Source organism: Prionailurus bengalensis, chromosome C1, assembly GCF_016509475.1.
Source record: "Prionailurus bengalensis isolate Pbe53 chromosome C1, Fcat_Pben_1.1_paternal_pri, whole genome shotgun sequence".
NCBI lineage: Eukaryota > Metazoa > Chordata > Mammalia > Carnivora > Felidae > Prionailurus > Prionailurus bengalensis.
In genome coordinates this window covers 37215906-37236587 of record NC_057345.1, presented here as the reverse complement: position 1 = coordinate 37236587, position 20682 = coordinate 37215906, and the positions used below count along the sequence as shown (strand labels likewise).

The 20682-nt window shown below is 49.4% G+C and overlaps 2 protein-coding genes across 2 annotated transcripts; both read left to right on the top strand.

The window, feature by feature from the left end:
* Positions 1 to 824: 824 nt before the first annotated feature.
* LOC122480461 (cytochrome P450 4A11-like) lies at positions 825 to 11901 on the top strand. Its single transcript, XM_043574896.1, has 12 exons — positions 825 to 1117; positions 3700 to 3841; positions 4679 to 4723; positions 5480 to 5607; positions 6759 to 6883; positions 7240 to 7394; positions 7831 to 7937; positions 8024 to 8214; positions 8311 to 8444; positions 9717 to 9781; positions 9930 to 10006; positions 11408 to 11901. Exons 1-12 carry the CDS (start codon positions 923 to 925, stop codon positions 11574 to 11576), a joined length of 1533 nt encoding a protein of 510 aa, XP_043430831.1. The 5' UTR covers positions 825 to 922; the 3' UTR covers positions 11577 to 11901.
* A 7635-nt stretch (positions 11902 to 19536) lies between these two features.
* On the top strand, positions 19537 to 20439 carry LOC122479394 (cytochrome P450 4A14-like). Its single transcript, XM_043573338.1, has 4 exons — positions 19537 to 19550; positions 19699 to 19909; positions 19996 to 20179; positions 20276 to 20439. The coding sequence occupies exons 1-4, from the start codon at positions 19537 to 19539 to the stop codon at positions 20284 to 20286; spliced, it is 420 nt and encodes a 139-aa protein (XP_043429273.1). The 3' UTR covers positions 20287 to 20439.
* The last annotated feature ends 243 nt before the right edge of the window (positions 20440 to 20682 follow it).

Genomic DNA, 20682 nt, shown 5'->3' with positions numbered 1-20682 from the left:
AAGTCTCTGACCAGGGGCCACAGAGGGATGGAAGGTAACCATATTAAGATGAGGGGAATGGATAATGTGATTATGTCCCCTAGGGTTTGGACAGGAGCCCAGGATTTAGGGGAAGCAGGAAAGAACTCTGGTCCAAGGGTTGTGTGATGAATCTTCTGTCATGAAGTTGAGAAAGGAGGACTTTGGAGGAAGGAACTTGGGGGTAATTTGGGAAAGGGACGATTACCCCACCTTCCAGAAGGAGAAACCGAGGTTCAAGTAGTCTACATTGCAGGCCTCCTATGTCATGAGCGTGCCCTGGGGCTGGGGATCTGAGTCTAGGGCCGGTGCTCTGTCTGCCAGCACAGTCCGCTCCAGGCACAACTGGTGGGTGGACAGTGACAAGCATGGGGAACAATGCTGAGGCAGCTGAAGCAGGTGGTCGGGAGAACCCCTGATTCTAATCCCAGCTGGCACTCTCAATGGCAGTGCTCCTGTGGCCACATCACACTAGCTCCCTGTAAGACTTCTGCTCTCTGATAAGGGAGAATAAGCCAACCAACCACACGTTCTGAACTCGGTAACTGGACTGCGGTCTTCTTGCTGTCAGGGCTCATGTCTGTTTGCAGGCATCTGTGCTGTGGCACTCAGTACACCTGGCACTTAGGGGTGTTCCTGAAATATTGAATGAATAATAGGGAGAAGGCCAAGTGGGAGTTTGCCAGTCACTGTTGCTGTCTGCTGGGAAAGCTTTCCTCCCACTGGTTCCCAAGGTGGATCCTCTCAGTTAATGAACTCTGGAGGCCCAGTCTAACCTCTGCCCCCTCCATTTGCCATCTCTCTCTGTGGGCAGGGCAATCTTCCTTGGACTGACAAGGCTGCGGTGCTCAGGGGAGGTCAGCCACAGTCAGGAATAGTCAACGGATCCAGCTGTCCCTGCACCATGAGTGTCTCTGTGCTGAGCTTCACCAGACCCCTGGATGGTGTCTCTAGGCTCCTGCAAGTGGCCTCCTTGATAGGCTTCACTCTGCTGTTGCTCAAGGCAGCACAGCTCTACCTGCGCAGGCAGTGGCTGCTCAAAGCGGTCCAGCACTTCCCGTCGCCTCCTTCCCACTGGCTCTTTGGGCACATTCAGGAGGTAGGAAGGGGCTGGTTGGGTACGGGTGGACAGAGTGGGCCTGGATTCTCAGAGTATCCTCCTGGTCAGCAGATGCATCCCACAGGCTTCTTGTGTGACAGCACATGGGTCTAGCTTACCTCTCAGACCTCGGTGCCCCATGCCAGCCTTGGAGCTCAGCCCCTCCAAGGAAGCCTGTGCTGGTGCCCTCTTTCTTTAGGCAGATCTGCAGGCTGTGGTGCAGCTTTGCTCTTTGAGGACAATGGCTGCTCCTTCCAGAGTCTTCCCCTTCAGGCTGAGCAGCCCTGCCTCTTCTCTCAGAACAGGCTTCCTGATGCTTCCCTGCCCAGCCACTCAACCCCATCCTCTCAGCCTGGCCCTGAGATGCCTGGAAGTCAGATATTAGCGGTTTCCCAACCTATGCAGACCATAGACAGGAATCCCAGAAGGTGTCAGATTACAGGAAAACAGGGTCAACTGCTGGACTGGGGATCACGTCAGGTGTAGGGAACAACCAGGTTGGGTGCCTGAGACTGTGGATGTTCCAGACTGGTGGTGTCAGTGCTACAACCCTGACAAGTCACTGGCACACAGGAGAAGGTTCCCAGGATGGGGCAGGTAAAGAGCATTCACACTGAGCTCCACCATTAACAGAATCTGTTTCCACATCAGCTCTCATTCCCCAAACCCGGCACCATGTAATCCATGGGCTGAGGATGTCACCTCCTTCCAGTACCCCGGTGGCCAGCTCAGAGCTGACCCCAAGGGATGCTTGACTCAGGTTGTGCAGTGACAGAGGAAGGAGCAGCTTGGGGTGACTGGGTGGGAGACAGCACCTACCCAGCCAGTTCTGTCAGCACTGGTCCCCGAGGGAGGGTTACAGGAAGGGGGGCACTTGGAGAGGGGCTCACTAGTGGGGTGTGGATTGAACAAGCCTAGGAGGTGGGGTGTTGTAGAGAGCAGAGACCGGTCTTTTCTCAGAGAAGGAGGCAGAGCGATTTCAACCGAGTAGCGCCAGAGATGGAAACTTCATGTCAGCCACAGGGAGACAGCCAGAGCCCAGATCCTTCCTGCACATTGTTGCACCAATGACTTCTAGATTATTTGTCCAGTTGGAGAAATTGGGACCTTTTGTTAGATGCAGTTGTCACCTTCCCGAGCTGGGATTTAACATAAGGAACTAAAAAACTTCCTCCAGTGACTTTCCCATTAACTGACTGTATGTAGACTCTGTAAGCAGACAGGTTCTGCTACATAACGAATATTACTCCCGGTGCCCAATCATCTCTCATCGCCTGCTGACCTATCAGATATTGTAGCCAAATATTTCTTGTTTTTATAATTCTATCTGAAACCTTCCTTTATTCAATTCCTCTGTTATTGGCTAAGTCAGGAGTTAGAATGCCACCTGAGGTGAGTTAAAGCTAACCTTCAGGCAAGGTGACAAATCACAATGGGGACAGGGAAGCATGTGGTCTCTGAGCCAAGCTCTGTAGATTTTATCCTAGCTCTGCCACATACTCTATGCCTCTGTTTCCTCCTCTGTAAAGTGGGGATGATGATGCTGATGATTACAGTCTCAAGCAAGTCATTCTAACCTGCATAATTGATAAAAATTGAAAATAACGTAATGCCTATGAAGGACAAGCATGCTGTGGGTCCACAAACTCGCTGCACTACCTAGGGGTGAAATCCACCAGGAACTATGAAAGGGGAACTGCAGGGTGGGAAAGAGATGAGTCAACAGCCCCATCTTTCCTCCCCTGTCTCAGCCTGACTGCTAGTAGCAGAGCCCACAACACCTGACCATTGTCTGTGCTGCCCCTTTAGTTTCTGTCCTCCTTCTTCCTTGTGCCTCCCTTGGGGGACATTTTTTGTGGCTGCAGCTTTAGTGGAGCATAGCCTGCATTGAGTAGTTCGCAGGCTGAAGGCCAGTGGACATTGGGTATTTACCGACAGAGTAACTGCCACCGCCACCGTGGGCAATGTCTCTTCTACAAGATTGTCACCTGGCCCTGGCCAGACCTGCTCAGGGACAGATCGCAGCCCCAAGTGTATGTCCAGACAGCTGACAGATCAGTGGCCCTCAGAATGGCCCAGAGAGGGGAATAGCCAGGCATGGCACCATTTGGCTCCTTGGGGTCCCCTAGACGAGGAGAGCATGTGATCAGCATAGAGGCATTACACTGGGCAGAAACAGGACCCAGGGCCCCTGCTGTGCAGGTTGAGGGCATCGTGGTGGACAAAGTAACATAGCTTTGTGGTAAGAGGTTCCCACTGGATGGTCACTGCACTGGAACTAAGGAGAAGGGTAGCCCATGATGGCCATGACCTGGGAGCACAGAGCAGGCCCCTTAAGTAATTGAAGAACACTTCAGACTCTAAGACCTGATTCTCTTCCCCAACTCCACCCCACACTAGAACATAAGTTCACTGAATGTGGAATCTAGATCAGAACCTGTCTCATCAGAAACAGTTCCAAATTCTTAAGCACTGTGGATATCTAGAACTATCACCCTGTGGCCGGCCTACCTGCCACCACCACTCTAAGCAGTGCACCTACAGAGGAAGGTTTTATTGACTTGTCTTTCCCTCGGTTACAGTTCCAAGATGGCCAAGAGCTACAAAAGCTTCAGAAAAGGGCAGAGAAATACCCGTGCGCCAGTCCTCGCTGGCTGTGGGGGAGCAAAGTTACCCTCATAGTCTATGACCCGGACTACATGAAGGTGATCCTGGGGCGATCAGGTGAGAACTACCCCGCGTGTCTTCTGCTATGGCTCTTCCCTCTTGGGGATATTCCTTGGGGACTACGAAATTCTGGAAGAGAGTCATGGCTCAGCCTTCAGTACCCTCCAGCAACCATCCTTCTAGCCCACAAGCCAGCATAAGGCCAAATATAGATACTTAGATCGGATGCTTAAACAGCTGTGAGGGATTACATTTTTCATTTTCTTTCTTTCTTTCTTTCTTTGCTTCTTTCTTTCTTTCCTTCGTCTTTCTTTTCTTTTCTTTCTTCTTTGTCTCCCTTATTTCTGTTCTTGCCTTCCTTCCCTTCCTTCTCTCTCCCTTCCTTCCCTTCCTTCCCTCTACCTTTCTTTCTTTTCTTTTCTTTTCTTTTCTTTTCTTTTCTCTTTTCTTTTCCTTCCTTCCTTCCTTCCTTCCTTGTTCCTTCCTTCCTTCACCAAACTTATATGATCCCAGATCTTAGAGACAATTTGCTATCCATGATGGCTGGGATTTGGAACCCTATCTGTTGCCCATGCTATGTCATGGAAATCCTGGGTCATCATTAAAAAATACACACCAGCTACTGTCTTTTCAGTGGCACTGAGGACAGCAGTTATATTTCTTGCTGATTCAAAATCCTCGTTGGGGCTATGCTATAGACACTGAGTCTGCCATCATGAGCCTACAGTGACTATCAGGAAAGAAACAAGATTCACGGTTGGGAGGCAAGTGGGAAGTGGATGGAAACAAACTGCCAGCTTACAGTCCTCAGGAAGGGATGGAGGCCAACGGCCAGGACCACAGCTGCCTCCTCAGTTCCCTCCAGTTTCCTGTAATGCCCCTTGTACTTTTCAGACCCAAAGCATCATGACTTCTCCAGATTCCTGGCTCCCTGGATAGGTAAGTACATGGAATCGGGACCACAGTCCACCTTCTGGTTAGGCTTGCCAAAAACTATCCATTCGGCCCAGATTAAACAAGAGGTGACCGGAACCACAGTCACACCCTCATCGCTGAATGGAGCTCCATCCTCTCCATTCTCTTCTTTTTATCTTTCTTTTTTAAGGGCTTTTTATTTACTATATTTTTTAATTTAAATCTATGTTTGTTAGCATATAGTGCAACAATGATTTCAGGAGTAGAATCCTTAATGCCCCTTACCATTTAGCCCATCCCTCCTCCCACAACCCCTCCAGTAACCCTCTGTTTGTTCTCCATATTTAAGAGTCTCTTAGGTTTTTGTCCCCCTCCCTGTTTTTGTATTATTTTTGCTTCCCTTCCCTTATGTTCATCTGTTTTGTATCTTAAACTCCTCATATGTCCATTCTCTCCTTCTGATGAAACACTTCCTAATGGTGGGGAGAGCCCTCCTGCAGCTCAGCCTCTTCCACAACACTTCACAGTCCTCAGAAATGATGTCAACCTCACTTTTCACCAAAGTCCTTCTAAGACTCGCACCCCACTCAGTTTCCATCTTGATCTCTCAGCTGTCATGACCACTTGCTGGGAACCAGCTCTTGGAAATTTACTTTCCCGACATGCACTGGCCTTCCCTGCCTCACCCAGGATGCCCTTCATCTCACACTCTGGGTTCCTCCCAAATACCCTGGACAACTCTTGGGAGATCCCTTCCAACACAGCCCCATTGTGGCCCAGGGTACGGTTTGCTCCTGTTGAATGGTCAGAGGTGGTTCCAGCACCGGCGGATGCTGACCCCAGCCTTCCACTATGACATCCTTAAGCCCTACATGCGGCTCATGGCCGACTCTGTCCATGTGATGCTGGTAAGTCCGCCCTACGCTCACCTGCACACTCACACCCACAGCATAGTTCACAGAGCCCACTCTCAGCCAGATGTGTCCTGGAGACATCAATCAGGCACCGCCCTAAAAATCATGCACTTATACCTTACTATGAGACCGGGTACCCCAACGAGGGAGGGAAAAGAAAGTACCCAGGCTTGCCTCCACTCTGTGCTCATTGCCCACAGAAGAGACAGTCATGGTGGATCCAGGGTCCCTTCTCCTCCCACTTTATGTCTTCGGCTTGGATAGGAAGAGCAGTCAATCCCCCTGGACAACAGGACAAGTGGCCCTGGCTGGCCTGGGCAGTAGCAGCTTCATTTACAGGTGAACACCCCAGGATGTCACTGAGGTGGGCACTAGCCTTGGGGCAAAAGCTTCTGCATAGATTTTCACCACTTCATGAAGGGAAGTGGAGACCGGATCTCAAAACCCAGGGCTGGATCATGCCCTAGTATCACTTCTGAGCAGGACCCTGTCTCACTAACTGTGATGAGCTGACATTTGTTGAACAGTCCCTGATACCTTTACTTAGGAATCCTGGTACTGGCCCATTACTTTTCTTTTGCCTTGACACTTGCTACCTAATGTGGGACTTCACCTTTTCTTTCTCGTGTCTAGATCAATCACAGGAGAGAGAAGATTCACCCTTTGTCCCCTTGGAAACATTGTTTTCCGGTCTGCTACAGTTTTTTAGCACCATAAATTGCTCCTAACTTGTAGGAGATAGTGATTACTTACGTAACAAAAGTTTTTGAGAAAAAACTCATCACATTGCAAACGCATATTTGCTGTATGTTCCCAAATTGTTAAAACACATCTGGGGTATCTGCGAGGCTCAGTCGGTTAAACGTCTGACTTCAGCTCAGGTCATGATCTCACACTTTGTGAGATCAAGCCCCATGTCGGGCTTTGTGCTGACAGCTTGGAGCCTGGACCAGCTTCTGATTCTGTCTCCCTCTCTCTCTGCACCTCCACTGTTCACACTCTGTCTCTATCTGTCTCAAGAATAAACATTAAAAAAATGTTAAAACACATCCCCTTTAGAAGGTGAGGACATCTCATCAGAATATCTACAGAGAGCGCATGGGCCTTCTGGAGGAGTAGAGGATTAATGTGTCCCTCCAACACAGGACAAGTGGGAGGACCTCATCAGACAGAACTCATATCTGGAGATTTTTGAGCATGTGTCCTTGATGACCTTGGACACCATTATGAAGTGTGCCTTCAGCTACCAGGGCAGCCAGCAAGCAGACAGGTCAGTGAAATCCTCAGTTTCTGGGTCCTATCTCCTATCATGATGAGAGGTAAGTAGAGCAGTTGGGGTGTTTCCCAGCACAGACAGCCACATTCTGCAGAGCATCCCAGACCACAGTCAAATTCAGCCCACCGCACACCTTCATTAGGCACAGATCCCAGGTCCCTGCCATATGGAAAAGCCTGGCTGCAATGTCCCTCACAAAGGGCTGAGGGTCTTGAGGGTATTAAGACAGAAAGTGCGAATGCCTCAAGTTGCCTGACCCACTGACTGAGGAACCCTCACTCACAGCCCCAAATCTACTTCAGGGCAGAAGTCTCTTTCCATCAAGGCCCTTCTGCATCCTCCCCATTTAGGATCTCCCAGTCCTACATCCAGGCCATTCAAGACCTGAGCAACCTGTTTTTTTCCCGAGTGAGGAACGCTTTCCACCAGAATGACATCATCTACAAGCTGACCCCTGAAGGCCGCTGGAACCACTGGGCCTGCCAGCTAGCCCATCAACACACAGGTTGGACTCTGACCCCTGGGTGGCTCCCTCCTTCACTGGACACATCTCAAAGGGACAGGCACTGAACCCTCAAGCAGAGCCCTATCCCCCCTTGAGCCATTTCAGGGGCTGGGACACACCTACCCTGGGTACCCCCCTGGTGCAGGTGTTAGGATGCCAGTGCTGTGCAGGAGCTGACATGTGTCAGCACATGGGTGAAGGTTGAATGAGACCCCCTGCCAGCAGCATTCAAGCAGAGCCTCCCTGGGCTGTCCTGTTGAGGGGTGACCCAACACACAAGCACATGGTGCCCCAGCTCTCACCCTGACATTACCACTTTCCTCCTGATCTAGCTGGCACCCAGGCCAGGATACAGGCAGCAGGTGGGCTAAGGTGGGTGGCTGTGTCTGGGCACCCAGAGCTCTCAGCTCTGCCTGGGAACACTGTTCTGGGCCAGACCGAGTGATCAAGCTGAGGAAGGCTCAGCTGCAGGAGGAGGGAGCTCTGGAGAAGGTCAGGAGCAAGAGGCACTTGGACTTCCTGGACATCCTCCTCTTTGCCAGAGTGAGTGTGAGCAGGGGAGGCATGAGGCTTTGCCCACAAGCTTGGAGGAGGGAGACAAATCCTGCTGTGTCACCATGCCTTCTCAGATGGAGGATGGCAGCAGCTTGTCTGACAAGGACTTCCGTGCCGAAGTGGACACGTTCATGTTTGAGGGCCATGACACCACAGCCAGTGGCATCTCCTGGATCCTCTATGCCCTGGCCACACAACCTGAGCATCAGCAAATGTGCCGGCAGGAGATCCAGATCCTGCTGGGGGATGGTGCCTCCATCACCTGGTGAGTGCTCACGAGATAGGAGAGCCCAGTCCACCCAACTGGAGAATTCCCTGCTTGCCAGCATCTTGCCTGTCCTTCAGGATAGCTTTGTTTCAGGGACCACCTAGACCAGATGCCCTACACCACCATGTGCATCAAGGAAGCACTGCGACTCTACCCACCAGTTCCGGGCATCAACAGAGACCTCAACAAGCCCATCACCTTCCCTGATGGACGCTCCTTACCCAAAGGTATGAAGGTCAGCACACTCGTGCACCAGTTCTGCAGGAGCACATGGGAGGTCAGAAATTTGCAGGTCCCGGGGTAGTTCTGAATATGTCTGGTCTTCATTTTTCATCAATAAATGGACACTTCCTCTCTGGTTTGGATGAGGAGAGAAAATGCCTGACACAGAGCCAGAGAACTGCCAAAGTGTTGTAAAGGTTAGTTCCTCTTCCTATCTATGGAGAATATTTTCTATTTTTGTTGCTTCTCTCAAATAACCTGTAAGGTGCATCTCAATTCTAAGATCTCAAATGCATAGAATCCTACGTTTCTACTCTTACCGAGGAAAAACATGCTATTACCGTGAGATTCCATTGGTTTGTGATGCTACAGCACTCCCATTGAAGGCACTGACATTCTCTGATTCAAAACTACATACTCCAAGTCAGAACTCGTGAACTAATTCTGTTCCCAGACACATCTATTTGAATATCCTCAGGATTTTACACAATGTTTAGATAACTCCTTTGGAACAAAGGCAAAATACTATATACAGGCCAGTTAAAATAATAATGACTCAATGCATTGCATTCTCTACAAGGAGGTGTTGGCTTCAGGAGGGGGCTTCAAAATTAGCATAAACTTCTAATATCCAGAGATTTGAATGCTGGAGAGAAAATCCCACTGGGCTAGACAGAGTTGTTTTTCCTTCCCTGTGAGGTCAGTAATTGAAGCACTTCAGGGAATCCACCGTCATTATTTTGACAGTCCAGTCTGTGGGGAGCCCTCAGATTGGTGGCAGAGAGCACCTGATGACCAGATCTGAGAACCCAGTCATGGTTGGAGCCACCGTTGGCTCACCTCTGATCTGAACTCCAGGCCTGCCACACCCTAGCTGTGTGGTTATAGGAAAATTGCTTAGCTTCTCTGAGGCTCAAGGTGCCTGATATGGACAATGGGGACATGAATGCCTTCACCGGAGGGTTGTTGTGAGGACTGAATGAGTTCATGCATATTACCCAAGGACCTAAGGGTGCTACTTGATAAATGTGAGTTTTCTGTCACTTGAGTTGTTCCAAAAAGTAAGCCTCCTGTTCTTTCCTACTTCTCAGCCCAGGCATGGTTCTCTCGTAATGAGTGTATGGGTGCTTTCCTTGTCCACCCCATCTCTCTTGCAACACAGTCATTCCACTCACAATGATGAGCAGTGGCTTTCACTGTGGCTTCCAGGCTGTTTGTGCATGCACATGACTCCTCGTGGCATGGATATGATCCGTCTTCTCTCTTGTCTCCCACAGGATTCCAGGTGTCCCTCTCCATTTATGCCCTTCACCACAACCCGAATGTGTGGCCAAACCCAGAGGTATGATGGCCTTGGGAGGAGGGGCTGGGATGAGCTCTCCAGACCAATGCATCCTCCTGTCCCACCTCTGGGTGATCCATCTGGTGGCTGGTTGATAAGAAGGAGGGGCTTGACCACACCTGTCCTAGTCCTGGTGCTCCCTCTGCAGGAGTTTGACCCTTCACGGTTTGCACCGGGTTCTGCCCGACACAGCCATGCTTTCTTGCCCTTCTCAGGAGGAGCAAGGTGAGTTACTTGTACCAAGATGGGATTGGGGGCTGTTTTCTGGGTATACACCTGATATTTGTGACTTCCTATGTTAATATGGGTGCCTACAGATATGCCGTTGCGTGTCTCTGTGCTAGGAAAAAGGTGCATCCCTGTCTATTTACAAAAGAAAGTTGGTAAGCACCACATGACCTGGAGACTTTGACCCATCGCTCATACCTAACCTGTAGCTACAATTCAGTGTCAGTGGCTGATCCAAAGCTCACTGCATTCTGGTATTTGATTCACTGTATGAGTAGGACTTTGCACAATAGATTTTCTCACATGTTAATTTTCAACTGCTGTTGATTTCAAAGTCTGGATGGAATCAATAGACTTCTTTTGTGCACATTCTCAAGCCAGAATTTCCTACTCACTCGCCTTTCTGTCCCCGCACTGAACCACTGACTTCTTTGCCTGTGTGTCCATTCTCAGCTGCCTTGCATATCTCAAATATTTAAGTCATACGTGGGGATGGTTACTGTAGCCTCTTAAGGGTTCCATGAAGTATTCGACTAATCTGTGTGGCTGTTATGTTTGCATCTATCCACAAGAATTCTTGAATACATGGTAATGGTCATGTACTTGACAATTTTCCCAGTTGTCAAATCAGTATATATGGTCTGGGCTCTACACACATTAACATTACACTCAGTCCAACGCTGAGTGGGCAAATGTATGCAAATGAAGACATTAAACTGCTTTTGAGATAAAAGCCTCTGTTTCATACATGACACATGGTATTTGAAAGTTTCCTGGAGTATAAAACATAAAGCAGACTTGAAGGGGCCGTGGAGCTGGGTGACTGTTCTCCAGAGTGGCTGCTGTGAAATCCTCCGATGCTGCTGAAATTGTCCTCTAAAGAGTAACTTCAGGAAACTTTCCAAGAGTTACTAGAAACAAGTTTTTTTCTGAATACATAAATCTATCATTCTTCAAATAGCGAATCCACTTTCACAGAACGGGCTTAGAGCCGATTATGTTTGCAGGTATTGCCTCTAGGATTTGGTTTCTCCCTGGGAATGAGTCCTTCCTCATAGATGTTGGTGGAAGATGTGTGGCTGCCAGTGGAGACAGAAGAGGGCCAGACAACACTGCCAGAAATCACATTACTTGCCTGTGCGGCTCAGGAAGGTGACCCTCTTGTTAAAGGATCTTAGGCCTGCTGACAGCAGAGGTAGGAGTAGGAGTTAGTCCTGGAAAACTGTCGGCTTTGTCAAAGGTCAGGGGCAGAGTGTGAAGCAAGGCTTGGGTCGAGATGTGTGTGTGTCCGGGAAGGAAAGGGATTGGGGCCGGGCCCATGCAGGAGGGCCCTGCATGTGCTGTTCCCAGCAAGGGGATTGAGGCCACTTCTCATTTCCTTTTCCCTCCCTTACCCAGGAACTGCATTGGGAAGCAGTTTGCCATGAGTGAGATGAAGGTGGCGGTGGCCCTGACCCTGCTCCGCTTTGAGCTGGCACCAGATCCTTCCAGGGTCCCTGTTCCCTGGCCAGGAATTGTGTTGAGGTCCAAGAATGGGATCCACCTGCATCTCAGGAAGCTCCTCTAAAATCTGTGCAGACAAGGATGAGCCCGAGAACCTCCTGCCTGCCATCCTGTCTCCTGTCTGTGTCTCCCGTCCCCTGTCTTCTGCCTCCCTCACAACCTCCATGATCTCCCCCTCTTTCCCATCAGACTGTCTGCCCTTCTCTGTCTCACCCTTTTCCAAGACTCCTACTAGTTTTCTGTTACCCTCCTCCTACTTGGCTGTAGCCCTGACTGGGCATGTAACTCTCGATTACGCACCTGTCCTCTAGCCTGTCTGGCCTCTCCTGTCGTTATTCTTCCTGTGCGCTGGTCTGTCCTGTACTGTTTTGTGTTGCTGGTTTCCCAAATGACACAAACTTAGCCCCTTAAGGGACTGGCCAGACTGTCTGGCTTTGAACACTGGCTCTCCCTCTTACCAGTATATTGATGCTGGAAAGGCAACTAAGCTCTGGGTGCCTTGGTGTTCTCATTCAGATTTTGAGATTTATTTGAAAAAATCTGTTGCGGGTTGGGTCACCTGGGTTGCTCAGCTGGTTAAGCATCCAACTTTGGCTCAGGTCATGATCTCATGTTTCATGAATTTGAAGCCCACATCGGGCTCTCTACTGTCAGAGCAGATCACACTTCCAATCCTGTCTCCCACTCTCTCTGCCTTTCTCCCACTTGGCTTTCTCTCTCTCTCTCTCTCTCTCTCTGTCTCTCTCTGTCTCTGTCTCTCTCTTTCTCTCTCTCTCTCTCTCTCTCTCTCTCAAAAGTAAATAAACATTAAAAAAACCTGTGTTAGAGTAGTTGTGCGTTAAAATATATAACGTTCTTTTCTCAGTGCCTAGAACATGGTAAGCACTCACTAAATGTTAGCTACTTACAAGTATATGCACCCAACTATATAGAGGAAATCGAGGATTCGGGGAGGAAAGACAGAGTGACGCCCAGAATTCCACCCCAAGTATCCCACTTCCAACCTCCCTCCACAACTGCTCCTGGTATGCTAGGTGCAAAGCTGGTGCTGGGCCAAGTAAGGGAAGGAGTAGGGTCCAAATTCAGTGGGCCGGGATCAGAGAGAGATGGGAAGTAAACAGAGAACTGGGGCAAGGTTGGGTAAAGTGGTTACCTCTCCCTGGGTTTGGACAGGAGCCCAGATTTAGGGGAGAGAGCTAAGAACTCCGGTGCTGTGGGTTGTGTAATGAATCTCCTGTCACGAGGTTGGGCAAAAGAGAAGGACTCTGGAGTTACAGGTGAGATGGGTGAGGAACAGGGCAGAAGGAAAGGGGGACTCATGGAAGATGCCTTCTAAGAAATCCTCATGAAGATATTTTGTTTTTATTTTTCTGAATTTTGGGCCTAGAGTTGACTTTGGGGAAGAGAAGCAGGAACAAGTAAGAGATTAAGTTGTCCCCATCAGATATGCTTTCATAGGCTCTCCATGAGCCTTTAGCGCCCATCCCCTTCTCTAGCACTCCACCTGGTGAACTCCTATTCACCCTTAAAGCTCCCACTCTCCTGTTTTGTTTTCTCCTTCCCTCGTAGGGCCCAGCCTACACTTCACTCTTTCAGTACAGGCTTTATTGTGTTTTCCTATAATGTTAGTTCTCTGCTTTTACCCTTTAGACTGTGAGCTCAAGAACATTGGCTGAGTGCATGAGTGACTGCATGAATGTGCATTCCTGGGAGCAACTTGGGAAAGGGACGATTATGCCACATTACAGGAGAAACTGAAGTTCAGGGAGTCTAAGTCACTGGCTTCCTAGGTCATGAGTGTGCCCTAGGGTTGGGCATCTGAGTCTAAGGCTGGTTCTCTGTCTGCCAGCACAGTCAGCCCCAGGCAAAACTGGTGGGTAGACAGTGACAAGCATGGGGAACATTGCTGAGGCAGATGAGGCAAGTGGTCGGGAGAACCCCTGATTCTTATCTCAGCTGACGCTCTCGAGAGTGGTTCTCCTGTGGCCATCTCACATTAGCCTCCTGTAAGACTTGCTCTCTGAAAAGGGATAATAATCCAACCAAGGCACACATTCTCACTTGGTAACTGGACTGTGCTCTTATTGCTGTCAGGGCTCATGTCTGTTTTCAAGCAGCTGTGTTGTGGCACTTAGTACACCTGACACTTAGGAGGTGCTCCTGAAATACTGGATGACTAATTGGGAGAAGGGCAAGGGGGAGTTTGCCAGCCACTGTCGTTGTCTGCTGAGAAAGCTTTCCTCCCACTGTTCCCAAGGTGGATCCTCACAGTGAATGAACTCTGAAAGCTCTGTCAAAGCTCTGCCCTCTCCCTTTGCCCTCCCTCCAGGTGGGCAGGGCAATCCTCCCTGCAGTGATGGGGCTGGGGTGCTCAGGGGAAGTCAGACATAGTCAGGGACAGACAGGAACAGCCAGAAATCCAGCAGTCCCTGCACCATGAGTGTCTCTATGCTGAGTCTCACCAGACCCCTGGGCAGTGTCTCTGGGCTCCTGCAAGTGGTCTCTCTGCTAGGCCTGGCTCTGCTGTTGCTCAAGGCAGCACAGCTCTACCTGCACAGTCAGTGGCTGCTCAAAGTGGTCCAGCGCTTCCCGTCCCCTCCTTCCCACTGGCTCTTTGGGCACATCCAGAAGGTAGGAAGGGGCTGGACCAGAGATGGGAGGGCAGGCTGGGCCAGCAAGAGCAGCAATACCCACCCAGCACTGACAGCCCTAGCTGGTGGTGAAGGGTGCCCAGAGCAAAGGAACGACCCACATGGTGAGGGTCTCAACAAGGTTTTGTGGATTGTTCAATGGTAGGAGTCGATCAGGATTTGCCTTCTGATGTCTGCCTTTCCTTAGAGAAGGAGTCACCTTCATTCTAGTGGCTTGACCATAAAGTGGAGAACTGGAAACAGCTCCTATGCCATATTGGTGCCCCAACACTGCTGTCTCCCTTCTCCTTCCTAACCTCCTCCTGTACCCTAGTCATTCATTGTCTCCCCCTGCCTGTGCATTCCCCTTCAATGGCGCTGCTCATACTTTCCCTTCTCCCTGGATAAATCTTGTCCCTCATATGGCCATCTGCCGAAGTCCATCCCCTCCAAGATGTTTTTCTGGGCATCTCAGGAGTGGAGAGGACAACTCTTTTTCCCCTGGACTGTCCTTCTAATAAAGCAGGGCTGACCTGACTCCGCTATTTTTGTCTGCAGTGTCAGAGTTGTGAGCTCCTTGTAGGAGAGACCACCTCTAATTCATCTTTGTAACCCAATATGGTGTTGGTCAATGACTTGATGAATGAGCAAATGCATGAGGAAGGGCTTTCTAATGTCCAATTCTGAGTGCCCAAAGCTTCCCCAGACACTTGGGTTTCCCTTTATCACATTAATAATCTACTGTCATGGCCACTTACTCTGTCTGTCTCCTCAAGTACAGCAGAAGCTTCAAACAGGTAAGATCTATGGCTATATCCTAACTTAGTGTTTAAACCAGAGCCGTGCACATAGTAAATGCTCCGGTAACATGTGCTGAGTGAAGGAACCTGCCCTACAGTAGCACAGGTCACCTCAGCACTAGGAAATCCTGATTGTCAGGGGGGAGCAGGCAGAAATTAGATGCCAATGTAGCAGAGAGTTGCTTGAGTGACATAGATGGGGTAGAAATAAGGGGAGTTGCCTACGGGAACACGTCCAGGAACAATTGCCTATGTGAATTCCAGAAGTGGAGAGCAAAGCAGAGTGTTGAGAGCTGAGGAGTGGCAGTTGCTCTGTGGCAAAGTAGAAGGGCCCTCCAGGTAGAGGAAAGAGTGTGTACAAAGGACAGGAAATGTAAGCAGGTGTTGCAGGGCAGGTGTGAGGAGCAACAGTAACAGCATCTTCAGGGAAGGAGCAACAGGGCTGCTGGAATGGTCAGTGTGGCAGGAGGCAAAGTAGAGAAAGCGAAGTCAGAAAGCAAAGACTTTTGTAATCCCCACTGAGGAGATGAAGGATACTACTGCAGACGGTGGAAGCTCACACAAGTTTCTTTTTATTACAAGGTGAAAGTGAGATAAAACCCTCAAATATCAAAACCATAGATCAGTATCATTTTTATCTCTATATATCCAGACTTAACAACTGTGTACATATTCAATATGTAAAACTACATCATACACATAGTTTTGTATTTATTTAGTTTTCACTTAGCTATATACCTCCCAAACACTATGCAATGTTAACAAACATTTACATGTATTTACATGTATGCTTTCAATTACTATTGAAAGTAATATGGCAAACTAAAGTTAATACATAAAGTTAATTTTAAAATATAAACCATTTCATGCTCCAAATAATATAATGAGTTGGCAAACTGCTTACCAAGTAATAGAAGTTGTCTTAAATTTTTTATGCCAATGTTATACCAATGACTTCCAAAAGTTCTGTACACCATGGAGTCAATCCCTGACATGTTTCTGTAGGCAACTCGTTGTCAGGGCTCCTAACTCTACTCGACAATAGGACAGAACCTGGCCTTAGGGCAATCCTTGGACAGCCACCAGAGATGGATCAGAGGCCAGGTCATAAGACACAGTTCTGAACACTTTGTTCTGCTGATAGTTCCAGAACTCTCTCCCTGTGCCCATCCTGCCCTTAACGCCAACACTAACCCTGGAGCCAGAGGAAAGGGTTTACTGATTTACTTTTCCTGTGGTGATAGTTCCAAAAAAGAAGAGGATCTGCAATGCCTACGGAAATGGGTAGAGAAATTCCCATGTGCTTGTCCTCACTGGCTGTGGGGAACAGAGGTGGAGCTTGTGGTCTATGACCCTGACTACATGAAAGTTATCCTGGGACGATCTGGTGAGGGGACACCTTCATAACTGTTGAAGCAGCTCTTGCCCCTTGGGTACATGCCCACAGGTCTGTGAAATTGTAGAAGAGACTGGAGGCTCAGAAATCAATACCTGACCCTCTCTCTAGCATCCTCCCTGCTCCAACCAGCATGAGGCTGAATATTTATTGAAACCGAACTCTGTTTCCTTCCCTTCCCTTCCCTTCCCTTCCCTTCCCTTCCCTCTCCTCTCCTCTCCTCTCCTCTCCTCTCCTCTCCTCTCCTTAATCCTCCTTCCTTCCTTCCTTCCTTCTTTCCTTCCTACATTCTACCCTTCCTTCCTTCCTTCCTTCCTTCCTCCATTCCTCCCTGCTCACCTTCTGGCCTTCTTTCTTTCCTTTTTTAATCAAACTGAGATAATTCTAGAGTGAAAGACAATTTTCTACAGAAGATGATCTGACTTTGGCACCTCTAACTGTTCCATATGGTGAGTAATGGGATGGCTGAGCCACTACAACTTACAGAAAAAACAGATTCTGTTTTTTCTTTGGCAATGAAACAGAACTTTTGTTTCTGCCCAATCCACCTACCTGGACTGGTAGGGCAGTATTGTGGACACTGAGTCTACCCTCCTGAGCCCACAGTGATTATCTGGAAAGAAAGGGAGTCAGGGCTGGGAGGCAAGTGGGAGGTGGCTTGACCAGCTGACAATCCTCAGGAAGGGATAGGGACCCATGGCCTGGACCACTGCACCTCCTGGGGGCAGCCTGCCTTCCTTATTCCCCTCAGTTTCCTGCAATGCCCTCTTACCTTTCAGACCCAAAGTCTCATGGCTTCTACAGACTCCTGGCTCCCTGGATAGTTAACTACATTGAACCAGGACTAAAGTCCACCTTCTGGTTAGGTTTGCCAACAACTATCCATTCAGCCCAGATTAAACAAGAGGTGACTGGCACCATAGTCACACCCCTCAAGTCTGAATGGAGCCCCATTTCTCTCCTGATAAAACCCTCACCCCTTCCTAATGGTGGGGAGAGCCCTCCTGAAGATCAGCTTCTTCCACAACTTTGCAGTCCTCGCCAATGATGTTCTGCCTGACTTTTCACCAAAGTCCTTCTATGACAAACACCCTACAACAGACTATAAGAGATCTCAGCTGTCATGACCATTTGTTGTGAAGTCACCCTCCTCATATGCATTGGCCTTCCTAACTTGCCCAGGATGCCCTTCTCATACACTGGTTACTCCCAAATTCTCGGGACATGTCTGGGAATACCCCTCCCCACACATCCCCATTATGACCCAGGGTATGGTTTGCTCCTGTTGAATGGACAGTCATGGTTGAAGCACTGGAGAAGGCTGACCCCAGCCTTCCACTATGACATCCTGAAGCCCTACATGGGTCTCATGGCTGACTCTGTCCGTGTGATGCTTATAAGTCCATCCCACCCTCACCTGCACACTCATACCCACAGCACAGTTCACAGAATAGACTATCAGGCAGGTGTTTCCCTCAGATATTCATCAGGCATGCCCCCCAAAATCATGTACTTGTACCTTACCATGAGACAGGGCTCCCCAAGAGTCGATGGGACAGGAAAGTACCCAGGCACCAGCTTTTCGCCACTCTGTGCTCATTGCCCACAGAAGAGAGAGTCATGGTGGATAGAGGGTCCTTCTCCTCCCCACTTCATGTCTTTGGCTTGGATAGGAAAAGTAGCCTATCCCCCTGAAAGCTGCTAGGACAAGCTGCCACGGGCTGACCTGGGCAGTAGCAGCTTCAGTGGCAGGGTAAGATCCCAAGGATGTCACTGAAATGGGCTCTTGGCTTGGGCTAAAGGCTTCTACATAGATTTTAGCCACTCCATGGAGGGAAATGGAGACCAGGTCTCTACCCCCGGGGCTTGGTCCTGGAATAATATCATCTCTGAACAGGACCCTTATTTCTCACTGTGCTCAGCTGACTTTTGTTGAACAAAAGGAATTGAGATCCCTGATATCCCTTCCTTAGGAACCCTGGTACTGGCCCTTTAGCCTTTCTCCTACTTTGACACTTGCCCCTTAATGTGGAACTTCACCTTTTTCTCGTGTTAGATCAACTACAGGACAGAAAGATTCCCCCTTTGTGCCCTGGGGAACAATGTTTCCTGGTCTGCTAAAAGATGGTTAGTGCCATAACATACTCCTACATCAGACTATAAGAGATCATGATTAATTATGTAACAAATATGTCTGAGAAATAATCATTTTAGAAATACTTACTTGCCATATGGCTCCAAATAGCCCCAAACAATCCACTTTAGAAAGTGAGGACATCTCATCAGAATATTTGCAGAGACAGAAAGAGAGTCTAGCCTTGTCAACATGGGCCTTCTGGAGGAGTAGAGGATTAATATGTCCCACCACCACAGGACAAATGGGAGGACTTCATCAGACAGAACTCATACGTGGAGATCTTTGAGCATGTCTCCTTAATGACCTTGGACACCATTATGAAGTGTGCCTTCAGCTACCAAGGCAGCCACCAAGCAGACAGGTCAGTGTAATCTTCAGCTACCAGGTCCTATTTCCTACCAACTGGCATGGACTTATCCTGAGAGGTAGGTAGGGCAGCTTAGGTGTTTTCTAGCACAAACAGCCACATTATGCAGAGAGCACCAGGCCACAATCAAATTCGGCCCACACCAAAGTTAATTAGGCACAGATCCCTGATCCCTGCCATAGGGAAAAACCTGGCTACCATCACACAAATGGGCTGATGGTTTTGAGTGCATAAGACAGAAAAGGAAAATGCCTCAGGTTGCCTGTCCCACTGATTGAGGAACCCTCCACCCACAGCCCAATCCACTCTAGGGCAGATGTCTCCCTCACACAGGCCCTTCTGCATCCTCCCCATTCAGGATCTCCCAGTCCTACATTCAGGCCATTCAAGACCTGAGCAATCTGTTTTTTCCCCCGAGTGTGGAATGCTCTCTACCAGAATGACATCATTTACAGGCTGACCCCTGAAGGCCGCTGGAACCACCAGACCTGCCAGCTTGCCCATCAACACTCAGGTTGGACTCTGACCCCTGGGCAGCTCCACTCCTTCACTGGACACATCCCAAAGGAACTGACCCCAAACACTCAGGCAGACCCCTGTCTCCTCTCTGCTACTCCAGGGACTGGGACAGACCTACACTGGGTACCCCCCTGGTGCAGGTGTTAGGATGCCAGTGCTGTGCAGGAGCTGACACATGTCAGCACATGGGTGAAGGTTGGGTGAGACCCCCTGCCAGCAGCATTCAAGCAGAGTCTCTACAGGCTGTGCTGTTGAGAGGCGACCCAACCCACAAGCACGTGGTGCCACAGCTCTCACCCTGACATGCACACCCATTACCACTTTCCTCCTGATCCAGCTGGAACCCAGGCTGGGATACAAGCAGCAAGTGGGCCAAGGGAGGTGGCTGTGTCTGGGAACTTAGAGCTCTCAGCTCTGCCTGGGAACACTGTTCTGGGACAGACGGAGTGATCAAGCTGAAGAAGGCTCAGCTGCAGGAGGAGGGAGAGCTGGAGAAGGTCAGGAGAAAGAGGCACTTGGACTTCCTGGACATCCTCCGATTTGCCAAAGTGAGTGTGAGCAGGGGAGGCAGGAGGCTTTGCACACAAGCTTGGAGGAGGGAGGCAAACCCTGCTGTGTCTCCATGTCTTCCCAGATGGAGGACGGGAGCAGCATGCCTGACAAGGACCTCTGTGCTGAAGTTGACACGTTCATGTGTGAGGGCCATGACACCACAGCCAGTGGCATCTCCTGGATCCTCTATGCCCTGGCCACACACCCTGAGCATCAACAGCAGTGCCGGGAAGAGGTCCAGAGCCTTCTGGGAGATGAGCACACTGGTGAGTGCTCATGAGATGGGAGACCCCTGCTCACTCATTTAGAGAATTCCCTGCTTGCCAGCATCTTGCCTGTCCTTCAGGATAGCTTTGTTTCAGGGACCACCTAGACCAGATGCCCTACACCACCATGTGCATCAAGGAGGCACTGCGACTCTATCCGCCAGTTCCAGGCATTGGAAGAGAGCTCAGCAAGCCCATCAGCTTCCCTGATGGACGGTCCTTGCCCAAAGGTATGAGCATCACCACACTCACTAAATAAGAACACATGGGAAGTCAGAAATCTATACACCCCAAGGCAGTTCCTGAAAGTCTTTGAGACTAGTTTCCACCTCAGAATCAATGCTTCCTTTGCAGTTTGGGTGAGGTATATGATGTGCTTTGCACAGAGTTTAAATCCAGCAGAAACTCAATAAACAAATGGCAGCCTCTGAATGTGGCTTTGGGTTTTGCCTTAATATTCTAATTCCCTGAGATGTGAATGCTTGAAAGACAATCAGGTGGAG

Excerpts from the sequence above, each read along its gene's own strand:
- LOC122480461 (XM_043574896.1), top strand. The coding sequence starts at position 923 with ATGAGTGTCTCTGTGCTGAGCTTCACCAGACCCCTGGATGGTGTCTCT. Across the intron at positions 7,395-7,830 it reads GCTAGCCCATCAACACACAG|ACCGAGTGATCAAGCTGAGG; the intron begins GTTGGACTCTGA and ends GTTCTGGGCCAG. Across the intron at positions 7,938-8,023 it reads ACATCCTCCTCTTTGCCAGA|ATGGAGGATGGCAGCAGCTT; the intron begins GTGAGTGTGAGC and ends ATGCCTTCTCAG.
- LOC122479394 (XM_043573338.1), top strand. Across the intron at positions 19,910-19,995 it reads ACATCCTCCGATTTGCCAAA|ATGGAGGACGGGAGCAGCAT; the intron begins GTGAGTGTGAGC and ends ATGTCTTCCCAG.